General features: G+C 38.8%; 1 protein-coding gene across 1 annotated transcript in view; it reads right to left on the bottom strand.

The window, feature by feature from the left end:
- Positions 1–21,336, bottom strand: part of PPP1R21 (protein phosphatase 1 regulatory subunit 21) — a 62,021-nt gene that overhangs the window by 18,539 nt on the left and 22,146 nt on the right. The window contains exons 8-15 of the mRNA XM_029937322.1: positions 20,950–21,002; positions 20,320–20,469; positions 16,604–16,705; positions 16,427–16,515; positions 13,775–13,911; positions 8,687–8,779; positions 4,555–4,682; positions 1,869–2,021 (exon numbers count right to left, since the gene is read on the bottom strand). Coding sequence (XP_029793182.1) covers positions 1,869–2,021; positions 4,555–4,682; positions 8,687–8,779; positions 13,775–13,911; positions 16,427–16,515; positions 16,604–16,705; positions 20,320–20,469; positions 20,950–21,002 — 905 coding nt within the window. The remainder of the gene's footprint in view (positions 1–1,868; positions 2,022–4,554; positions 4,683–8,686; positions 8,780–13,774; positions 13,912–16,426; positions 16,516–16,603; positions 16,706–20,319; positions 20,470–20,949; positions 21,003–21,336) is intronic.

Raw genomic sequence — 21,336 nt, 5'->3', positions numbered from 1 at the left:
AGACATACCATTTCAATAAGAAATGCAAATTAAAATAATAAATTCTTGTCTCTCTGATCCACATTAAATTCATGGGTTAAATTTATACTTCTACTGCTGGTAAACTATAAATAGGTAGCCTTCCTGAAGTGCAGTCTGGAAAAATATCTCAAAATTTAAAAGATTCACAGACTCTGAACCAGCAATTCCATTTTGGGAAATTCATTAAAGACATAAGTAAAATAATTAAGCAAATATTAAGAGGGACTGGTAGCCTCATACAGTGTTAGAAACATGAGACAGAACAGCAATTCTTAAGGGCAATTTGCAATAAATATTAAAACGTAAAATGTGTAAACTGCACAATCCAGAACATTCCCCTACTCAATATTCCACACGTATGCCCAAGGAGGCATTTACAAGGCTATCAGTTGCAGTATTATCATAACAGTAAAAAACTGGAATGAACCTACATGCCCACCAATAAGTAACACCTAAATGAGTCACAAAATATCCATATTATAGAATTCTATGCTGTATTTAAAAGAAATATAGTAGCCACCATATGTGCACAGGCAGTTCTCTAAAACATTTTTTTTCTTTTTTTTTTTCTCTCATTTTTTTAAAGTATGCTTGACAAGGGCGCCTGGGTGGCTCAGTCTGTTAAGCGGCCGACTTCGGCTCCGGTCAAGCTCTCACAGTCTGTGAGTTAGAGCCCCGCATCCGGCTCTGTGCTGGCAGCTCAGAGCCTGGAGTCTGCTTCGGATTCTGGGGTCCCCTCTCTCCTGCCCCGCTGCTGCTCATGTTCTCTCTCTCTCTCTCTCAAAATAAACATTTATAAATTAATTAATTAATTAAAAATACAGTGCAAGTCAATGGACTCGGCCATCAAAAAAAATGAAATCTTGCCATTCGCAACAATGTGGATGGAGCTCTTAAGAATATATTACGCTAAGCAAAATAAGCCAGTGAGAGAAAGACAAATACCACATGATTTCATTCATATGTGAAATTTAAGAAACAAAACAGATGAACACAGGAGAAGGGGGAAAAGAGAGAGAGAGAGAGAGAGAGAGAGAGAGAGAGAGAGAGAGAGAAAGAGAGAGGAAGAGAGGCAAACTCTAAGAGACTCTAACTACAGCGAACAAGTGATGGCGGGGAGGTGGGCAGGGGATGGGCTAAATGGGTGGTGGAAATTAAGGAGGGCACTTGTGATAATCACTGGGTGTTAAATATAAGTGAAGAATCACTAAATTCTACACCTGAAACCAATTTTACCATATATATAAAATTTAGAATTGAAATAAAAAACTGAAATAAAAATTAAAGTGTATGTATGCAGATACACTTTGTTTTTTATAGCACACACGTGTGTGATTCCTTGTGTGCCTGTGTGCGCACAGGCACTAAAGTTTTTTGGATACAGATATACTCTAACAAAATTAAGGGTAGCTACCTCTGCGGACGGGGAGGGGGTGGGAACTGGTGCATAATTTTCTTCTTCATACACTGTTATATCTTCTGATTTCTTTTTACAATGACCTTGTATTCTTATATACAGGAAAAAATTATAAGTGTATTTCCATTTTTTTCTATTTCTACAAGTTTGAGATTTCTGAAGTTTGATATTTATTAGCTTTCTGGCTGCCTCATTCTAGACACTTGGGGACATGAGTCCAACACGGCCTATGCATATGGATCATATATTAATTGAGGTTTGGGTCTCTGTCACCTTCTCCTCCCCAAAGACCTCCCCCAAATCTTACCAACCACCTGTGTCCCCAAATTGTGTAAAATCTAAACAGTACAAAATGTGGAAAAACTCTTGCCATTCTCTGGACCGATTCCTGATTTTTCCTCCGATGTAAATTTAACAACAGCTCACAAACCTTTCTCAGGGCCTTCATGTAGGCGGCAGCTTTCTTCTTGTACTGCAGCATGCACTCAGCTGAAAGAGGGCTGATGAAGCCACTCACTGCCTTAGGCCCGTAGCTCAGAGACGCAATGAAGTAGTCCACGTTGTTGCTGAAGAAAGACGCAATCTAAATCAAGTGTGACAAGAAGATAGATTTTGTTTTCCAATAATGTGTCTAAAATATATATCTAATAGTTTTCGAAGCAAAGTTAAAGGTGCTGGAATAGAAATGAAATTTCAACACTTGCCCAAAAGCCCACATTTATTTATTTGAGGAGAATTCCTAGGGCAATGATTTGTAATAGAAAGACCAGTATATAAAGATTGAGACCAGACTTCTGACATGCCTTCACCTAGACAATTTCTATTCTTTCTGAAAACCAAGACTGACAGGGGTTTTTTTCTGGGGATGATATTCATGAGCTATCTGCCTCATTAATTTCTACCACGAGTCTCCAAAATATGCATGTTTGGATTTACATAGTCCATTTGTATTTTAACTTTGAAGGTTTCACATTCCAACATGAGGCATGACACAGCATCTTGAATATTATAACTCTATTTCAATTTAATTCTGTAAACCTCAATTTGTGATTTACAAATATAATAAAGACTAGAAGTTCAGGAGACCCTGTCACTTGTTAAATCTGTGTAAGCAGCCACAAACATCCATGACTGAGCCATGACTTTGAATCTACAGTGCTGTATGAAATGGTGATAGAAATAAAAATGTCTGAGAAGGTTATTAGCCAGAAAAATTAAACTGCTGGATACATTAAAGACGATCCAATTTTGATAAATAAGAAGTGACTCATGGAACAAAGTATCCCACATCTTGGCAAAAATTGCTCAAAAAGTAAGCAAGCAATCACTAATGGTCTGAAAGTTCGTATTTTTCATTAATATTTTACTATGTCAAATGAAATTCTATACTAGGTAGTATTCAAGAAAATGAAGGATTCTAAAAATCTTGAGTTTTATATTCCTGGTAAACGACACAGATAATCATATACCCAGAGTTTGCATTTTAGGTCATAAGCAGTATATGGTGAGGTTTATATTCTTTCCTCTTTCTAGTATTTGTACATTTTCTAAATGTTCTTCAATATGCGTGTTACATTTTCTTACTGTGATTTTAAAAATTATATGCCATAAAATTTAGTTTAATCAAATCACATTAGCTAAATATTAAGCTGCCAGCAACTAACATTAGTTCAGATACTTACTTCAGGTAAAAACCATTTTTAGGGGCACCTGCGTGGCTCAGTTGGCTAAGCGTCTGACTCTTTTGATTTTGGCTCAGGTCATGATCTCATGGTTTTTGGGTTTGAGCCCTGCATCGGGCTCTATGCTGACAGTGTGGGGCCTCCTTTGAATCCTCTCTCTCCCCCCTCTCTCTTTCCCTCTAAGAATAAATGAACTTTAAAAAAATTCATAAAAATTTCATAATGAAGATTGGATACCTTTCCTTGAGACAATGTTTTAAGGTTTCAAGTAAAGCAAATCCAAAATTAGCTATAAAGGAATTTAATATTTCAGAATTTTCGTAGAAGTTGGAAAAGGCAAAGACGCCTCTAAAGTGCTAACATTCTCTTTTTCCAGAATTTTCTTAATTAGATCAAGGTCCGAATCATCTTCAGAAAGCTTTGGCAGGCCCATAGATGCAAGCAATCAGGACGGGGCAGCGGATGGCCTCTGGCCGAGGAGCCCTGTAGGCACGGAGCCCTGCGCTGACAGGACCTAGAGAAAACACCTCCTAATTATGGCCCCAGGCACTGCAGAGTCCGGGAAAGATGTGAAAGATGACACTGAATATATAACATGATCAGCGATCACTTCTGGTTCACTTAAATACCTTTAAAAAAATGTGTTCCCATTATGGGCATCCTGTCAGAAAAATAATGGTATCTAAGGTGAACATTTCCTTAAGAAATGAGGCTGCATCCGCTGAAATAAATGGGCTAAGATAGTTCTGAACACAGTCCTTTTGTTACACGTGTCTGGGTAGTTCCCAGAGAAATCGGACTCAGTAAAGGTGCTGATGACAGCCACATGAACACATCCTGACCATGTGACAGGTGCCGAAACCAGAATATCCGAGACAGAATTTTTAGAGAAAATGCATTTTGGTCAGTTTATCATAATAATTAAGTGCTTAATGATCCAAATAATCATTATCTAATATTAATGGTTCAATGAAAAGACATATGTTGAAAATCACCTTAAAAGTTCTTGTTAAGAAATAAAACCACAGAGATGGCATTGGGACAAGTGTTATCAAAAAACAAAAAACCAGGAGGGGAAAAGAAACAAAATATTAATGAAGGTTTTATTGGTTCTTTTTTCTTTTAATGTACTTTCCCAATTTCTATTAAGCAAATATTTAATATACATACACAATGATAGATACTGATTATCAAGTATCTCACTAAAAAATAAACACTGAGTGATCTACTTACTCATCACAAATGCTAAACAGTCACTCTTCCATTGCTTTAAATATTGGGTAGGGAGAAGGAAAAGGGAGACAACTTTATTTTATGAGAAAGTCTGATATTCCAAACTCCTTTTACAAATTAATTTTCCTACATCATTCAAGGGAAAAGAAAAAGGAGCTTAAGAATTAAACTTAATGTCAATATAAACCAGAGAAAACTTACCTTTCCTGCTCCATTTGTTAACGCTACTACTGATGACAGGACACAGTCATTAGTTGTAATGAGCTTCTGTGTTGCTGTTGGAAGTTCATGCTCAATTGTCGCTTTCTGATTGTAATGTTTACAAATATCTATAAAAGCAATCAAATGAAAACTATTACTATCCATATAAGGCTGCATACAGATAACCAGCCCGTTACTCTCATATTTGCTCTTAGAGATTTACACAGAAATTTCGACCAAAAAATGGTCCCAAATATATCAGGATTGTCCTAAATATCAACAAGGTGACAAATCCATGTGGAAAGAATAGAGGCAGGTGACGGTCTCTTAACACCATCCTGGGGTGTCTATTACAGCCACCAGCTTGTGAGTCTGATTCTCCCTCTTTTGAGTGTTTACCCTTATTCTAGTGTTGAGTAAATGACCCTGACCAGTATTCACCGGTTAAAAACGCAGTTTTGATCGTCTGGCAGGCGCAAATGAGAATGTACCTTGTACTTATATAAGCTAACCATGAGACTGGGTGCAAATGCCCAACACAGGCGCGATGTCCGCAACCTTCCTGGACCTTAGTCAGTCTGCCCCTACACACCCAAGCTAACACTGCACAGGGGCTGCACAGCCAAACTGGGGCTGACCCCTCCACTGGCCGGCTTCGTGTGCTTCTGCCGCCAGTCCCAGAATACTACGACAAAGGCCTGGGGTTAGAACAGTGTGGGAGAGTCTTAAATATAAAAAGCATTAAGAGAAACTGCAGTAGGTGAAACCAGCCTCACGACTTAAGGTTGGGGTTTTCTGGATCTCTGAGAAAGAATGATTTTGTCCTGGAAATAAGTGATAATGGAAGAATCTTAAGACAACACTGATCTACAAGGAAGGGTAATTATATTTTTAAATAATAAAGTGTTTACGATTCATTCTCCCCTGAATTTTTTTAGAATACTTCAGGTACAACAGCACTAATTATTCCTACCAACAAAGCTAAAAATAAATCACAAAATATGAAAATTAATTTTTATAACAGGTTGTGTATGCAGATAATTGCATTTATCCAAAATCAAGAAGTCTAGCTGATTCTAGATTACGGAAAATTAAAAAGAAGTAAGACTAGTTAGAAAGAAATGGTTTTTCAGATTTAACCTGATACGCTCATGGTTTTTTACCCCAAAATCACTGTTTTATGAATAGAATTCATTTTACGAAAAATTTTAGCTGGGGCATTGTTTTATTTATATATTTGATATACGTATACGCACATACATGTAAACTTTAATGTAAGATAATTTTAGATTCATAGAAAAGTTACAGAGACCTTTCCGTACACTGTTTAGCCCGTTTTCCCCATCGTTAACCCCTTACATTACTATGCTACAGTCGTCACAGCAGAAGAATCAACTTGTCTCTCTCTCTACACACCCCCTCATACTGTCTCTGTCTCTCAAAAATAAACATTAAAAAAATAATTAAAAAAAAAGAATCAACTAATTATGTTTACATTTTCAAAACTAACTGATTGTCCTCTATATATCCATAAGACACCAAGTGAATAAAAATTCAATTGGGGGCACCTGGGTGGCTTAGTCAGTTGGGCATCCAACTTTGGCTCAGGTCATGACCTCACAGTTCACGAGTTTGGGCCCCGCGCTAGGCTCTGGACGGACAGCTCAGAGCCTGAAGCCTGTTTCGGATTCTGTGTCTCCCTCTCTCCCTCTCTGCTCTTCCCCCCACTTGCTCTCTCTCTCTCAAAAATAAATAAATAAGCATTTAGTAAAAAAATTTTGATTGTAACAGTGAACACTGTTATATACTGAACTTGCTAGCCCCTAACAGACATTTTCCTTCCACACACCACAGAAAGTTTTAGTTGCAATTTTACTGGAAGTGCACAAAGCTCTAATACAACTTGCTTGGAGTAGCCCTGGGTGATCTGTGTGTGACTGAGACACTTATGAAAGTCACGTAATACCATGAATGCTGACACGGCTTCTACGGACCTGTGTGCCCCTGCAGTTCGACAATGATACTTCTCCTAAACAACTGTGTACTCTTTATTACGTCCAGATATTTCAATTATGGAGGGTGTTCCTGACCTCAAATTTTAAATCCAAAAGGAATGAAGAAATCATGCAACCTAGGCCCAGAGATTTCTGTTACTCTTATGTTTCCTATGAGGCTACCTGCTTTAGACCTGAGACTAAAAATCAACAACTCTCAGAAAGTCTAAGTGGCTCAATCAGTTAAAAATCCAACTCCTGATTTTGGCTCAGGTCATGATCTCACAGTTCATGAGTTCAAGCCCCACATCAGGCTCTGTACTAACAGCGTAGAGCCTGCTTGAGATACTCTCTCTCCCTCTCTCTCTCTATCTACCCATCTTGTGCTTGCACTCTCTCTCTCTCTTAAAAATAAAAATCATATATAAACAAAAAAAATCAACAATTTTCCTTTAGAATTTCCTTGTTAAAATATTAATTCACTCCTATTTTATATCCATGTAGGATAGACTTTATAAAAATTTTTTTAAAGTTTTCATTTTGTTTTTGAGAGAGAGAGAGAGAGAGAGAGAGAGAGAGAGAGAGAGAGAGCAAGCGAGCATGAACAGGGGAGGGGCAGAGAGAGAGAGGGAGACACAGAATCTGAAGCAGGCTCCAGGCTCTGAGCTGTCAGCACAGAGCCCACTGTGGGGCTCGACCTCACAGACAGTGAGATCATGACCTGAGTTGATGCTTAACTGGCTGAGCCACCCAGGTGCCCCAGGATAGACATTTTAATAAATCTCTAGCTCTCTTTTTATAAGGACACCTGCCTGCCTGCCTTCTAACTGAGATCAAGCAATTATTCAGGGCAAAACAGGAAGGGAAGAGGTTTGAAATGAGAGTTCTCTGAACAAAGCTCTTTCTGTTAATGCCAACTGATGTTCACGCTTGAGTCTCCATGAGATACCAACCCGTCTTACAATCTGTAGAAAGACAGATTTGAACCGAAAACCTTGCAACAGGACCCCATGATCTTGCCTACCACCCTTCATGTTTCCCCATATTTTCTCTTTACATTATGTTTTCAAGGACAGAAACAAGTGGGGGCTCTAAGGGGGTTCGGGGCAGCGGGGGTGGGGCTCTGATCCTCCCATAAATTCCATTAGCTCATGTCTCAAATAACAAGAGTAACATTCTTAGATTTGGACCACTTAGTGTCTTAATCTTAGGTACTGCTTAAATAAAAGCATGTGAATAGGGGTGTCTGGCTGGTGCAGCTGAGCATGAGACTCTTGATCTCAGGGTTGTAGGTCTGATCCCCATGTTGGGGCTAAAGTTTATTTAAAAAAAAAAATCTTTAAAAAAAAAGCATCTGTATAAAACTCTGTATATATATATTATAGATTAAGATAAAAATCTAAATAAAATCAAGATTTTTTTTTTAACGTAAAGGAAGCTTTAAGACTCCTCTTATTGGATAGCTACCCCCGACTGCTCTCACCCCTTCTTTCTAGGAATGCTGGAGAAACCACTAGCAAGAACAGATCATAACATCAGCATAGCAAAATTTAGAAACTTAAACCAAAAACTGTAGCAACAGTTACCTATGCTTTCAATGGCCTAGCTCTGGGTTAACTAGAGTCCTGGAAGGGAGGACTTCCATAACTAGGTTTGAACTCCCCAAACCAAAAGCTACACAGGAGGGAAAGAGAGAGGAGGGAATAAAAACGGGCAATTTAAACTTAAAAATGCACAGGACGGTGGAAAGTGAATACATCCTTTCTTGGAACATTAAACCCTGGTTTCCTCAATTCCTTCATGCTTGGGCTCTAACAAGTGCAAAGTATTTTGCTAAATGCCTCTGAATAGCGTGTCTGGCTAGATAAAACTCACACACCTGCCTTCAATCAGTGCACTGTATTTTTGGCTAAAGTACTGTGCACAAGGGTTTCTCTTCAGCACTGTGTTTACCTTCTAAAATGAAGCAGATGGAAAAAACAGAAGGCAGCGCTGCACACTTCAACAGAAGCCAAATGCTACTAAGCCTTTTTCTGGGGTCTATTAGCCTTGGCGGTATTGGTTTAAATCTCATTTGGGCAGATCTGAGAAAATGAGATGAAGGTTTTCAGCTTATTTATGTTCTTTCCAAGCCTCACCTTTCATGACATCATGAAATCCATGCAGAGCAGCACCAACATTTGTTAAGACAGAACTGTAGTTTGTCCGAAGGAGTCCATCTGGCTCTGTACCTAGGAAATCAAAATCACAAGCCTAAGCATTTTCCCAGAAGACTTCGCTTAAAAACCTGACAGCCCACCCTCTTCCTCTACTCTTGGGAAGAGAGAAAATAAAGATTGCTTGTGATATGTTGAAAATAATGGCTCTTGAAGTCTTTGCAAACACATTCAGACATAAGAGTGATAAATACACATCCAACTCATCTGCATTATCCACATCTACAAATATTTTTAATGGTTAACAATCAAATTATATTAAGATTATATATTTTATGATTCTCCTTGAAATAAAAGTTTGTGAGTTTTCACCTGGTTACTTCAGGACACATTTCTCAATTTCTTCTTTCCCTATACGTTATTATTGGTTGAACATCACTAAAAACACTACTCTATTCAAGTATCAGAGCTCTACTTCTCGCATGATAGCATGAGCAGTTCCAGAGACCCTCTGAGCTCACAGCAGGGAGCCTGCTTGGGATTCTCTCTCTGCCGCTCCCGTGCACACAGGTACAGGTGCACACGTGTGTGCACTCTTTCTCTCTCTCTCTCGTACAAACTAAACTTAGGGGGAAAAAAAGCCCAAATTTAACTGGGTCATCTGAGGAGCAATTTATGCCCCAAAGGCATTGTTGAAAATAAGCCAGCAGTCAGTCAGCAATCAGTGGAGTTGATCCTCCATGTGATCAAGACACAAAACAGGAGGGGCGCCGGGGTGGCTCAGTGGGTTAAGCGTCGTCAGACTCTTGATTTGGGCTCAGGTCATGATCTCATGGTTCCTGCATGGGAGCCCCACATCGGGGGCCCGCTTAGGATTCTCTCCTCCTCTTCCGGCTCCTCCCCCACTTGTGCTCTCTCTTTCAAAATAAATTTTAAAAACTTAAAAAAAAAAAAGAAGAAGAAAAGAAACAAAACAGGGAAAGGACCCTGACAAAACCACTGTTACCACAGGGCAACTGTGTGCCTGCCCAAGGCTGAAGCCCCTGAGAAACAACATCAGGGTGCTTACTCTGAAAACCTACAAAATAAGATTAAAGAAGGTCTATCTAGCAAAAAACGCAGCATGTTCAAGGACCTGAAAACTTAACATCATTAAGATGGCAATACTCCCTGTGTCAGTTTCTTAGGGCTGCCGTAACAAAGCAGCAATGGGATGGTTTAAAACCACACAAAACACAGCTCTCTTACAATTCTGGAAGCCAGAAGTCTGAAATCAAAGCTGTACTAGCAGGGCCACACTTCCTCTGAAGGCTGTAGAGAATAGTTCCTTACCTCTCCCAGCTTCTGTGGGCTCCACATGTTCCTTAGCTTGTGGCAGGATTAACTCCAGTCCCTGCCTTGGTCTTCATATAGCCTCCTTTAGTCTCTCCTGTGTCTCTATACGTCTCTAAATCACTCCTGATAAGGATGGTAGTCACTAGAGTGACAGGGCTCTCCCTAATCTAGTAGGAACTCATCTTAGCTTGATTACATCTGCCAAGATCCTATTCCCAAATAAAGTCACATACACAGGTACCAGGGTAGAATTTCACATACCTTTTGGGGAGACAATTCAACCCACAAAACTCCCCAAACTGATCTACAGATTCATTGATATCCCTATCACAATCTCAGCTGACTTTTTTGTAGAAACTGACAAGCTGATTCTAAAATTCACATGGCGGGGGCGCCTGGATGGCTCAGTTGGCTAAGTGTCGGACTTCGGCTCAGATCATGATCTCACAGTTCCTGAGTTTGAGCATTGTGTCTGGGTCTGTGCTGACAGCTCAGAGCCTGGAACCTGCTTCTAATTCTGTGTCTCCCTCTCTCTCTCTGCCCTTTCCCTGCTCATGCTCAGTCTCTGTCTCAAACATAAATAAAAACACTAAAAAAATTTTTTTTAAATAAATAAATAAAATTCACATGGAATTGCAAGGGAACAAGAATAGTCAAAGAGGGGCACCTGGGTGGCTCAGTAGGTAAGCGTCCAACTCTTGGTTTTGGCTCAGGTCATGATCTCATGGTTTGTGGGTTCAAACCCCATGTCAGGTTCCAAGTTGACAGTGCAGAGTCTGCTTGGGATTCTCTCCCTCTCCCTGCCTCTCCTCCACTCTCACATTTACTCTCTCCCCCTCTCTCTCAAAATAAATCAATAAACATAAAAAAAAATACTCAAATAATCTTGAAAAAGAACAATCCAGGAGGACACTCACTTACTGATCTCAAAACTTACCCAAAATCAACAGTCATCAAGACAGTATACTATTGGCATAGGACTAATACATACATAGACTAATGGAATAAACCTGAGTCTAGAACTAAATCCATAAATCTATGATCAACTGATTTCTAACAGGTGTGCCAAGGTCATTCCATAGGAAAAGAATAGTCTTTTCAAAAAATGCTGCTGAGACAACTGGATAGACACATGCAAAAGAGGAAGCTGGATCCTTACCTCACACCAGATATAAAAATTAACTCAAAGTGGATCAAGGACCTAAACATACAAGCTAAAACTATAAAATTCTTAGAAGAAAACATAGGGGTAAGTACTTATGATCTCATACTTGATAATGGATTCTTAAATGGACACCAAAAGCACAAGCAATAAAATAAAAATGGATTCCATGTAAATTAAAAACTTTTGTGCTTCAATGGACACTATCAAAAAGTGAAAAGATAACCCACAAAATGGAAGAAAATATTGTCAACCATATATCCAAAATGGGATCTGTAAAATGGGATCTAGAATATATAAAGGGGCACCTGGGTGGTTCAATCTGTTAAGCATGACTTTGGCTCAGGTCATAATCTCATGGCTTGTGGGTTCAAGCCCCAGGTCGGGTTCTGTGTTGATAGCTCAACCTAGAGCCTGCTTCGGATTCTGTGTCTCCCTCTCTCTCTGCCCCTCCCCACTCATGCTCTGTCTCTCTCTCTCTTTCAAAAATAAATAAACATTGAAAAAAAATTTAAAACAGGGCACCAGGGTGGCTCAGTCACTTTAGCATCTGACTTCAGCTCTGGTCATGCATGACCTTGCAGTTCATGAGTTCAAGTCCCATTTACAGCTCTGTGCTGACAGTTCAGAATCTGGAACCAGCTTAGGATTCTGTGTTTTCCTCTCTCTCTGTCCCTCCCCAGGTCACTTTCTCACTCTCTCGCTCAAAAATAAACACTAAAAAATTTTTCTAATGTTTTATTTTCTTTTTGAGAGAGACACAGAATGCAAGCAGGGGAAGGGTAGAGACAGAGAGGGGGACACAGAATCTGAAGCAGACTCCAGGCTCCGAGCTGTCAGCACAGAGTCCAAAGTGAGGATCGAACTCACAAACCGTGAGACCATGACCTGAGACAACATTGGATGCTTAACCGAGTAAGCCATCCAGACACCCCCCCAAAAGTTTTTAAAAATATTTTTTATTTTTGAGAGACAGAGAGAGACAGCATGAGTAGGGGAGGGTCAGAGAGAGAGGGAGACACAGAATCTGAAGCAGGCTCCAGGCTCTGAGCTAGCTGTCAGCACACATCCCTAAGTGGGGCTCGAGCCCACAAACCGTGAGATCATGACCTGAGCCGAAGCCAGAAGGTGGATGCTTACCCAACTGAGCCACCCAGGCGCCCCCCCCCCAAATTTTTTAATTAAAAAAAATAAAATAATACTTAAAACTTAATAATAAAAAGACAACCCAATTGAAAAGTGGAGAAAGGATCTGAATAAATCTATTTCCAATGAAGATACACAAATGGCCAATAAGGACATGAAATAATGCTTGACATCATTAGATATCAGGGAAATACAAATCAAAAATGCAATTAGACACCACTTCAGAAAGTCAGATAAAAACACTGAATCACTAAAATCAAAAAGCCAGATAATAACAAGTACTGGTGAGGATGTGGAAAAATCAGAACCCTCTTAGTGAGAAGCCACTTTGCAAAACAGCCTGGCAGTTCTTCCAACAGTTAAACATAGTTACCATATGACCCAGCAATTCCACTCCTAAGGATATCCCCAACAGAAATGAAAGATATGCCCATTCAAACACTGTTCACAAATATCTACAGCATCATTATTCATAACAGCCAAAAGGCGGAAACAATATAAACTGTCCATCAACGGATAGGTAAATAAAATGTGGTACATCTCTACAATGAAATGTTATTCTGTAATAAAAAGGAATGGATCATTGATACATGCTTCCACTTGGGTGAATCTTGAGAACATTATGCTGAGTGGGGAGGGGAGTTACAAAAGACCATATATTATGACTGCATTATACAAAATTTTCAGAATAGGCAAATTTATAGGCAGAAAGTACATTAGTAGTTGCTTAAAGCCAGGGAGGGGTGGAATCAGGGAAAAGGAAGATGAAGGCTAAAGTATACTGGGTTTCTTCTCAAAGTGATGAAAATATTTTAAAATAACTTTAATATATGATGGTGCATATATCTGTGAATATACTAAAAACCATTGAATGTTATACTTAAATTGGTAAACTGTATGGTATGTAAATTATATCACATTAAAGCTGTTACAAAAAATCAAATCACGGTACCAGAAAAATCATGGCATTTTTAATACATCATTTAAACTGAGATCCATTCAATTATCTGAAAATATTCTCTTCAAATTAGATGAAAGGGAAACAAATGATATTTTTACTTCTAAACCTCCCTCCCCTTTTCTACTTGTTGGGAAGTTGCTACAAATTCTTAGGCTTTGCCCATCCCCATTTAAAAAAGAGGATGGTGAGAAAGGAAATTAATATTGAATGCATGTCTCCAATGCCTGATTCTGTACATTCTTGATTTAACTTAAAAATCATTTTACCTCCATTTAATAAATGGAAAGACACGTACAGAGAGGTAAAGTGAGTTGCCCAACATCATAAATGTATAGGGGCTGGGGGACTTGAGTTCAAGTTTTGCTGACTCTAGATCCTACATTCTTCCTGCTCAAACTAAACATCTCTTTCCCCCGGCTTCTTGTACTCTAAGTTCTTCAGGTTGAAGCATGAGCAACAAACATACTTGGCAGGGCAAGAAGACCGATGTAAGTCTGCAGCTTCTCAAACACAGCTGTCAACTTCCTCATGTCCTGAGACAGTTCTAGATTCCTGGCTCTCAGCGCAGATGTGCAAAGAGAAGATTCACATTCTTCTTCTAAACTAGGAATGAGCAGATTTTTCAAACGTGAGCATCCTAATGATTTTCAGACAGCTACAATAAATTCTGAATTCTCAAACGACTAAATCCAAAGAGAAAACTTTGCAAAAAAAAAAAAAAAGCATAAGAATTGATCTCATTTATAAAGAGTTTCCATCTTTTAAACCATGATACACATACCTGTTGGCTGCAAAGGTCAAAGGAGTAACAGAGGAGTAAATGGAAAAAAAAAAAAAATAGAAAGGCAGGTACCCACGGTCTTTCCATTCTGAGAGTAACACAAAATTATTTCTCTTAAAAATATTTTGAGACAGGGTGCCTGGGTGGCTCAGTCAGTTGAGCATCTGACTTTGGTTCAGATCATGATCTCTCAGTTTGTGGGTTCAAGCCTCACATCAGGCTCTGTGCTGACAGCTCGGGGCCTAGAGCCTACTTCAGATTCTGTTTCTCCCTTTCTCTCTCTCTGTACCTCCCTCACTCATACTTTGGGTCTCTCTCTCTCAAAAATAAACATTAAAAAAATAAAGACAAACGCATGAAAACAAAACATTAAAAAATATTTTGAGGAAAAAGGTATTTTGAGGAAGGGTGCCTGGTTGACTCGTGATTCTTGATCTTGGAGTCATGAGTTCAAGCCCCACACTGGGCACAGAGCTGAAAGGAAAGGAAAAAGGAAGGCAAAGGAAGAAAAAAGAAAAGAAAAGAAGAAAGAAGAGAAAAATATACAAAAAAAAAAAGAAAAGAAAAGAAAAAAAGAAAAAATTACAAAAATATTTTCAGGAGAAAAATATCTAATTGACTGACTTCCTAAAGGGAACTGAACAGGAACAAGCAGACAGAATCATTAAGAAACCTTTATAGTATGTGTATTTGTAAGGTCAAAAAAACAAGTGGACTTTTAACAGTGTTTATTAAAAATGTGCAGGTAATCAAGCAAAATGCTTTTTACATAAAGCTAGAAAAGTTATTAACACAGGAATTATAATAATTTCCCTCTCCTCAATCTGGCCACTTCTTTCTACTTTATAGCAGACAGCTTCATTCAATACTCAGCCCATTTACTACTAAGAAACATGCCATCTTGTCAGTTAAAGTGGTTTTGAAACCAATAATGAAAAGTTGCCTAAAAACATAAACACACTTTGGGGTAGGGAACAAAACATTCTAAGAATAGGAATCTTAGATCAAAAAAGGTCTTATCCAATGTTTCTAAAAATATAATAGTGAAAAAATAAATTAAGGTAAAATTAAAATGCCTAAGTGTTTCAAGTTGTAAATACCAGTTTTGCAATGGTTCTCAGACTCCTCTTAAACATAAGCCAGGTCAATATGGTATATTCAGTTTACTGTTAATTTAAACTTCTGGAGTCAATTTTCAAAAAATCTTTACGCTGAATCATAAGATGTAAGCATCTGAATGAAACTGTAATTCATAAAATTATAGTAAATTTACAGTAAAATTCTGATTCCTAATTCCCTGATTCCTAAAATTCTATTATACCTGTAAACTGTAATTCATAAAATTATAGTAAATTTACAGTAAAATTCTGATTCCTAATTCCCTGATTCCTAAAATTCTATTATACCCACAAATCATAACATTTGGTTACTGAAATAACTTTTAATTAGGAATTAAATACCATTTAATTAGGAAATAAATGGCTTTTAACACAAAGTAAATGTTTCAAATAATGAAAGTGTATGTTTTTGAAAAGGTAAAATGTGCTACGTTAGTTTATACGGATTTATGAACTGTAATTACTTGTATATTTTCAGTATCTCTAAGTAACTCATCTACATATTTTCTAAACCTTATCCTGCAATATATTATAACACATCTATGTTCTTATTTCTCTTGTGTTCTTGTTGTATTATTCTTTTCTTCCCCCCCTAAGGCTAAATCTTAGGATGAAAAGATTTAGATGGAGTAGGGGGTCTTGGCAATTTTAGACCAAAAGTATCAAAATGTACAAGCAATATCAAATTTCTAGTTATGGAGATTATTTTCACTTTCCCTTCCAAAGAATACTTAAGGTTACAAAAGGACATCTTCCACGAGGGCTGGAGCACATACACAAGTTTTTAGTTTATAACTTAAATAAACCAAAAACAAGAAAATACCACGTCAAAGAAACCTAATGATTACAGATCCAATCATAGAAGCTAACTACTATAACCCCCATCTAAATGTTTACAGCAAAAAGATAAAACTGAAATACTTCTTTCAATAAATGTGTGATTCACAATCACTGAAAACACAGATTCACAGTGTTACGTGGTTATAGCAGTAACCAAGGTATAGAACTAGTCAAAAAACCCTAACTCATGCACTATAATTGATTTTCTTAAATGTAAGTTGATGCTGCTCACACCATATTTTCCTTTTTCACAAAATCCAAATTGGTCATGGTGCAGAAAGGTCAGGCAGATCACAAGGGGCATGTCACTATTTTATTAACTCCAGCACAGGTCAGGTGACACCCCACAATTCCCCAACTGGCCTCAAGGCTTAAGTACCTTTTTAACTGATAAGGAAGAATCTTCCTAAGAAAACATATGTAAGAAGTTAAGTGCTCTGAAAAAGTTTTCAATTTCACAGTAGTCTCCTGGAAAAGATAAATAATTTCGTGGTTAATAGCGTTATTTGACAATGAGAAGCCTCCACTTCCAGAAGTGAAACCCGAAGAAAATTACCAGGACAGTCACAGTATCCTCAGTAATACTTTCAAATAAATGAAGCATTCCTTCCTCAAGAGGGCGGACGTAGGACGCATTTTCATGAAGGTACTGTGAGAACTAAATACAGAAGGGAAAGAATTGGGAGTTACATTACTGGAAAATAGCAAATACCAACATATTAGTAAATGGACTCCACTGAGTTACAAACCTAAACTCTTTAGGCAAGTTTTTCCGGGAAATTTGGCTTTTACAAAACAGATATGCTCCCCTCTAATTGTCCCAAATACAATCCCCAATCCCCTCTCATTCCAAAAGGAGAAAGAAACTTGGAGGGGGTGGAGGGAACATAATTAACAACCGGGCATGGGTGGAGATGGGGAAGGGACACTGCATCACAACCAGCACCAAGAGGCCTTCCCCAAATACCTGCTTCTCTACAGGGGTCTCTATTAAAAAAAAGAAAAGAAAATCAAAACTATATGAAAGATTTTTAGGTTACGTACATCATTTAAAAAAATTTTTTTAATGTTTATTTAAGAGAGAGAGAAAGAGAGTGTGTGTGTGTGTGTGTGTGTGTGTGTGAGTGAGTGTGTGTGTGTGTGTGTGTGTGTGTGTTAGAGAGAGAGAGAGAGAGAGAGCGAGAGCGAGCAAGGGAGAGGAAGAGAGAGAGACACAGAATTCGAAGCAGGCTCCAGGCTCCGAGCTGGCAGCACAGAGCCTGGTATGTGACTCAAACTCACAAGAGGTGAGATCATGACCTGAGCCAAAGTCAGATGCTTAACCAACTGAGCCACCCAGGTGCCCCTGTACCTCATTTTTAAAAAACAAGTCTATTGAGGACAGATTCTTATTTGTACTGTGGACAATGTTCAGGGTTAACAAAGTCCAGGAATATAATTATCACCAACATGAGGATATAAAAACTTTCATAACTGTCAATGATACTTAGTATTTATAAAGAACTAATTCAGCATGAGTATAGAAATGTAAGATCTCACTATGCACAAATGTGATTCAACCAGCCATACCCCAAACTATAGATACATGGCTCTGGGCATCTCAATCTCTTGGACTTCAAGCTTTAGATTTGTGAAGGTGAACATTAGGCTTACACATCTAAATGTCTACTTTATGATTCTATGAACAAGTCTAAACACCCTGGTCGTCTTTTAACAAGTGGTTTCTGAATCCCCTTCAATAACAGACTTATTAGGGAAACCACATAGAACCTTTCAGAGGCTAAAACACCAAAGGTAAGCTATTGAGAAATACATGAATTTCTCAAAGTAATGAAGTGTTTCAGGAAGTTAAGATTAACATATGTGACTCTCCCTGTGTGGGTATTATACGCAACAAGCTAAAATAAAATTCCAATAACACACAAAGGACCAGCAATAAGTAAAATATATTTTCTTGCTACTATAGGAAGTGTCAGAGAAAAGATAACCACATTAAAATGCTGTAGTCCTGTTTTCCCTACCCAAGTCATCTGAAAGCTTTTTCCCACAGTGAAACTGAAGAGCATTTCAAAGGCCCAAAATTTGTTTATGAACTTCAGTAAATGTATGAGGTCAGATCAAAACTGATGAAAATCAAGCATCTTCTGAGGGTTTCCTATTTGTAAGACAATGATAATAAGAACTAACCTTTACTGGGTGCATACTATGTGCCTATTATCCACTTAATCCTCATACACATATACCTATGAGGTATGTACTCTATCCTCAACTTTAAAGATTAGGAAAATGAAGCACAGAGAGAATAAAGAAATTGCCCAAGGGGACATAGAAAGTGGCAGAACAGGGCTGGGGGGCCCAGTAGTCTGGCTCCAGAGTTTTGGTCTAGCTCCAGGCTTTTGCTATACTAATAGGTATTTACAGGGTCCATGGACATAAACACTATTCAAACCCTGGAAACACTGCATCATACACAAAAACAAGCTAGGAAAAAGAATCAGCCAAGTAGGAAGTGTGGCAGATTCATTTCAGAATGCCACATGGGGCACTGAGAGCCACATCTACAGCGAAACCCCTCCATTTCCTCCCTGCGGGAGCTGCCTTCACTGGCCCCAATGATCCCGCCCAGGCCATTCTTGGCTTGTGTATAGTACCCTAGCACACTGCTTCAGGGCTGGTCTGTGTGACCGATACAATATGGTGGAAGTGATGGTACTCAGTACCCAGGCTAAGTAACAACAGGTATTGTGGCTTCCACTTTGCTCTCTCTTGGATCCCTTGTTCTAGGGGAAGTTAACTATGTCCTGAGGACACTCAAGCAGCCCTGTGGAGAGGTGTTCCCATTGAGAAACCAAGGCTTCCAGCCAACAACCAGCACTAACTCACCAGCCACGGGAGTGAGCCACCTGGGAAGCAAATCCCGCACCCTAGGAAGTCTCTAGATGAATGCAGCTTCAGCTGACTCCTGATTGAAACCTCATGAAAGATCGTGAGCCAGAAGCCCATCCAGCTAATTTTCTCCTGAATTCCTGACCCACAGGAAGTGTGTGAGATAATAAACATTTGTCATTTTAAACAATTAAATTTTGGTATAATTACCTAACGAATACACTTACTATCTTTCCTTTTCGGCTAAATGTGGTCCCGCAAGCTATCTTAAATCCTTTTCTGAGAACGAGCTGGCGGGAAATGGGAGAGGGGTGGGGTGGCTCGGTGGCTCAGCTGGTTAAGCCATTCCACATCCAACTCTTAATTTTGGCTCAGGCCATGATCTGATGGTTTGTGAGTTTGAGCCCTGCAGCAGGCTCTGTGCTGACAGCATGGAGACTGCTTGGGATTCTTTCTCTCTCTCTCTCTCTTTCTCTCTCTCTCACTCACTCAAAATGAACACTAAAAAAAAAAAGAACCAGCTGGGGAGAAAAAAGGAAAGGAAGGAACAAAATTTGCCAGGCCCCAAAAAAGCACATGGACTGAAGAGAGCAATACTTAGCCCTCTTCTATTCCTTATTTAAACTTCGCACCCTCTGAAAATATCCCAAAGATCAAGCAGAGAAGCAGTCTCACCCCAACTCCTTACCCCTGCAAGGGTCAACTATACACACGTAGTTTTTTGCTTTTAAATATATCCCATGATGAAAGTTACACGGTGAGTATAAACAAGGAGAGAGAAAAATGCCAACAAATTAACTTTTCCAACAATAAAATACACCTTTCCTTCTGTGCATGGCACATGACATCCTGGTCAAAAAACTACAAAAGTCCTCCATCCAGGGGCCTTCTAGAGTCTGGAGCCATGTTTTTTCTTTGCAACCTGATCTCTCACTCCTCCACTTGGAAGACTTGACACTCTTGCCAAAACAGTTTGCTCACTGCTCCCTCCCTCCCCCCACACACACTTCTTTATGCTTTCTCACTCTGTGACTTTGCTCATGGAAGACCCACCTTATTTCTCTCCTCCTACTCAGTTCCTGCTCATTTTTCAAAGCCCATTCAAACCGCCGAAGAATCTTGCCCAGACACCACCACCAACAGCAATCTTTCCTCCTTGATGACCTCAGTTCACTTACTGGTCTTATCAACCACTCTCCCCCTAGTAATTAATTTCTTAAGAATCTCTGTGTTTGCCATATTTTATCTTGAGGGTAAAGACTGTGACTTACAGTCTTCTTCCATGTCCTCCATGGCACTTGGCTGATGCACAGCAGGGGTTTGAAAAGAAATAACACGCCTTCCTATTTGTTCAGAGCAAAGAAAGGTATCCTGAGTTAACTTTACCTTCTGATTCAATGGAGATATAGTGTCAATGGCAGAATCAATAGGAAAAATCTGAATCCTCTGTTCTGTATAGGTGTGAAAGTTCAGTAGAGCCGTCACAAGATCTTGCACAAAAGCCAGGGCCTGCCCGGCAATGTCCCGCATCTTGAGCTTTTAAATAGAAAGTATATAGAGTCAACTATCCAATTACTAATCTCAAACAACATTGGTAAGTTTCCTTTTAGAGAAAACACTTAAATTCTAGTATAATTATTCCTTAAATTCATTTGTTCCCACTGGATTTTAATATTCCCATCTAAGTAAATTAAAAAACCACCAGTTATGGCAAATAGATCTCCTTACTTAACCTAGACGGTATAAGCACAAGGTACACCGACCTCAAAGAAAGGTAGGATTCATAAAAATTAGTGCATCCCCTAATTCAGTTCCAATGTTATCAGATGAGAGAGAGCAAAAATCTGTATTATTTATGAATTCAATGAACAGCAGGTTATGCAATTTTTTAAAAACGTATGACAAAGTGAAGCAAAAGTTAAACACAATGGTTTAGTGCACTGAACAGAGGCCCAAACCAATAAATTCTTGTTTCTGAAAAGTCTGACACATGGCTGAAAATAAAAACATCATTACCTGATGTCTCCGATTGTGGAGTGGAACGTTTAGAGCGTTATACTGACTATATTCTACAAAACAAAAATCGATGCATGTTAATTCATTTTACATTTACAGAAAAACAACATAACTGAAAAATAAATACTCTGCAGGAAAATCAGCTTTACCTAAGAAATTTTTTTGGTTTTATTTATTTACCTTTATTTCAGTCATACAGAGTCTGGGATCCTTTATCATCCCCCACCCTCCCCTGCCCTCAGTCTCCTTCCCCAGGGGTTAAATAATTTTAAAAAATATTTAAAAAGCTGTAACAAAGTAACATCAAAGAAATTGGGAAGAGGGATGGGGGAAGGGTCAGGAATCATGAAGGGAGCAGAGAAGAGAGAGGTTCTCCCCCAGTCCCCT

This window comes from Suricata suricatta, chromosome 4 (genome assembly GCF_006229205.1).
Source record: "Suricata suricatta isolate VVHF042 chromosome 4, meerkat_22Aug2017_6uvM2_HiC, whole genome shotgun sequence".
Taxonomy (NCBI): Eukaryota; Metazoa; Chordata; class Mammalia; order Carnivora; family Herpestidae; genus Suricata; species Suricata suricatta.
Note: the sequence above shows the minus strand (reverse complement) of the source record. Positions and strands in the feature narration are given on the sequence as shown.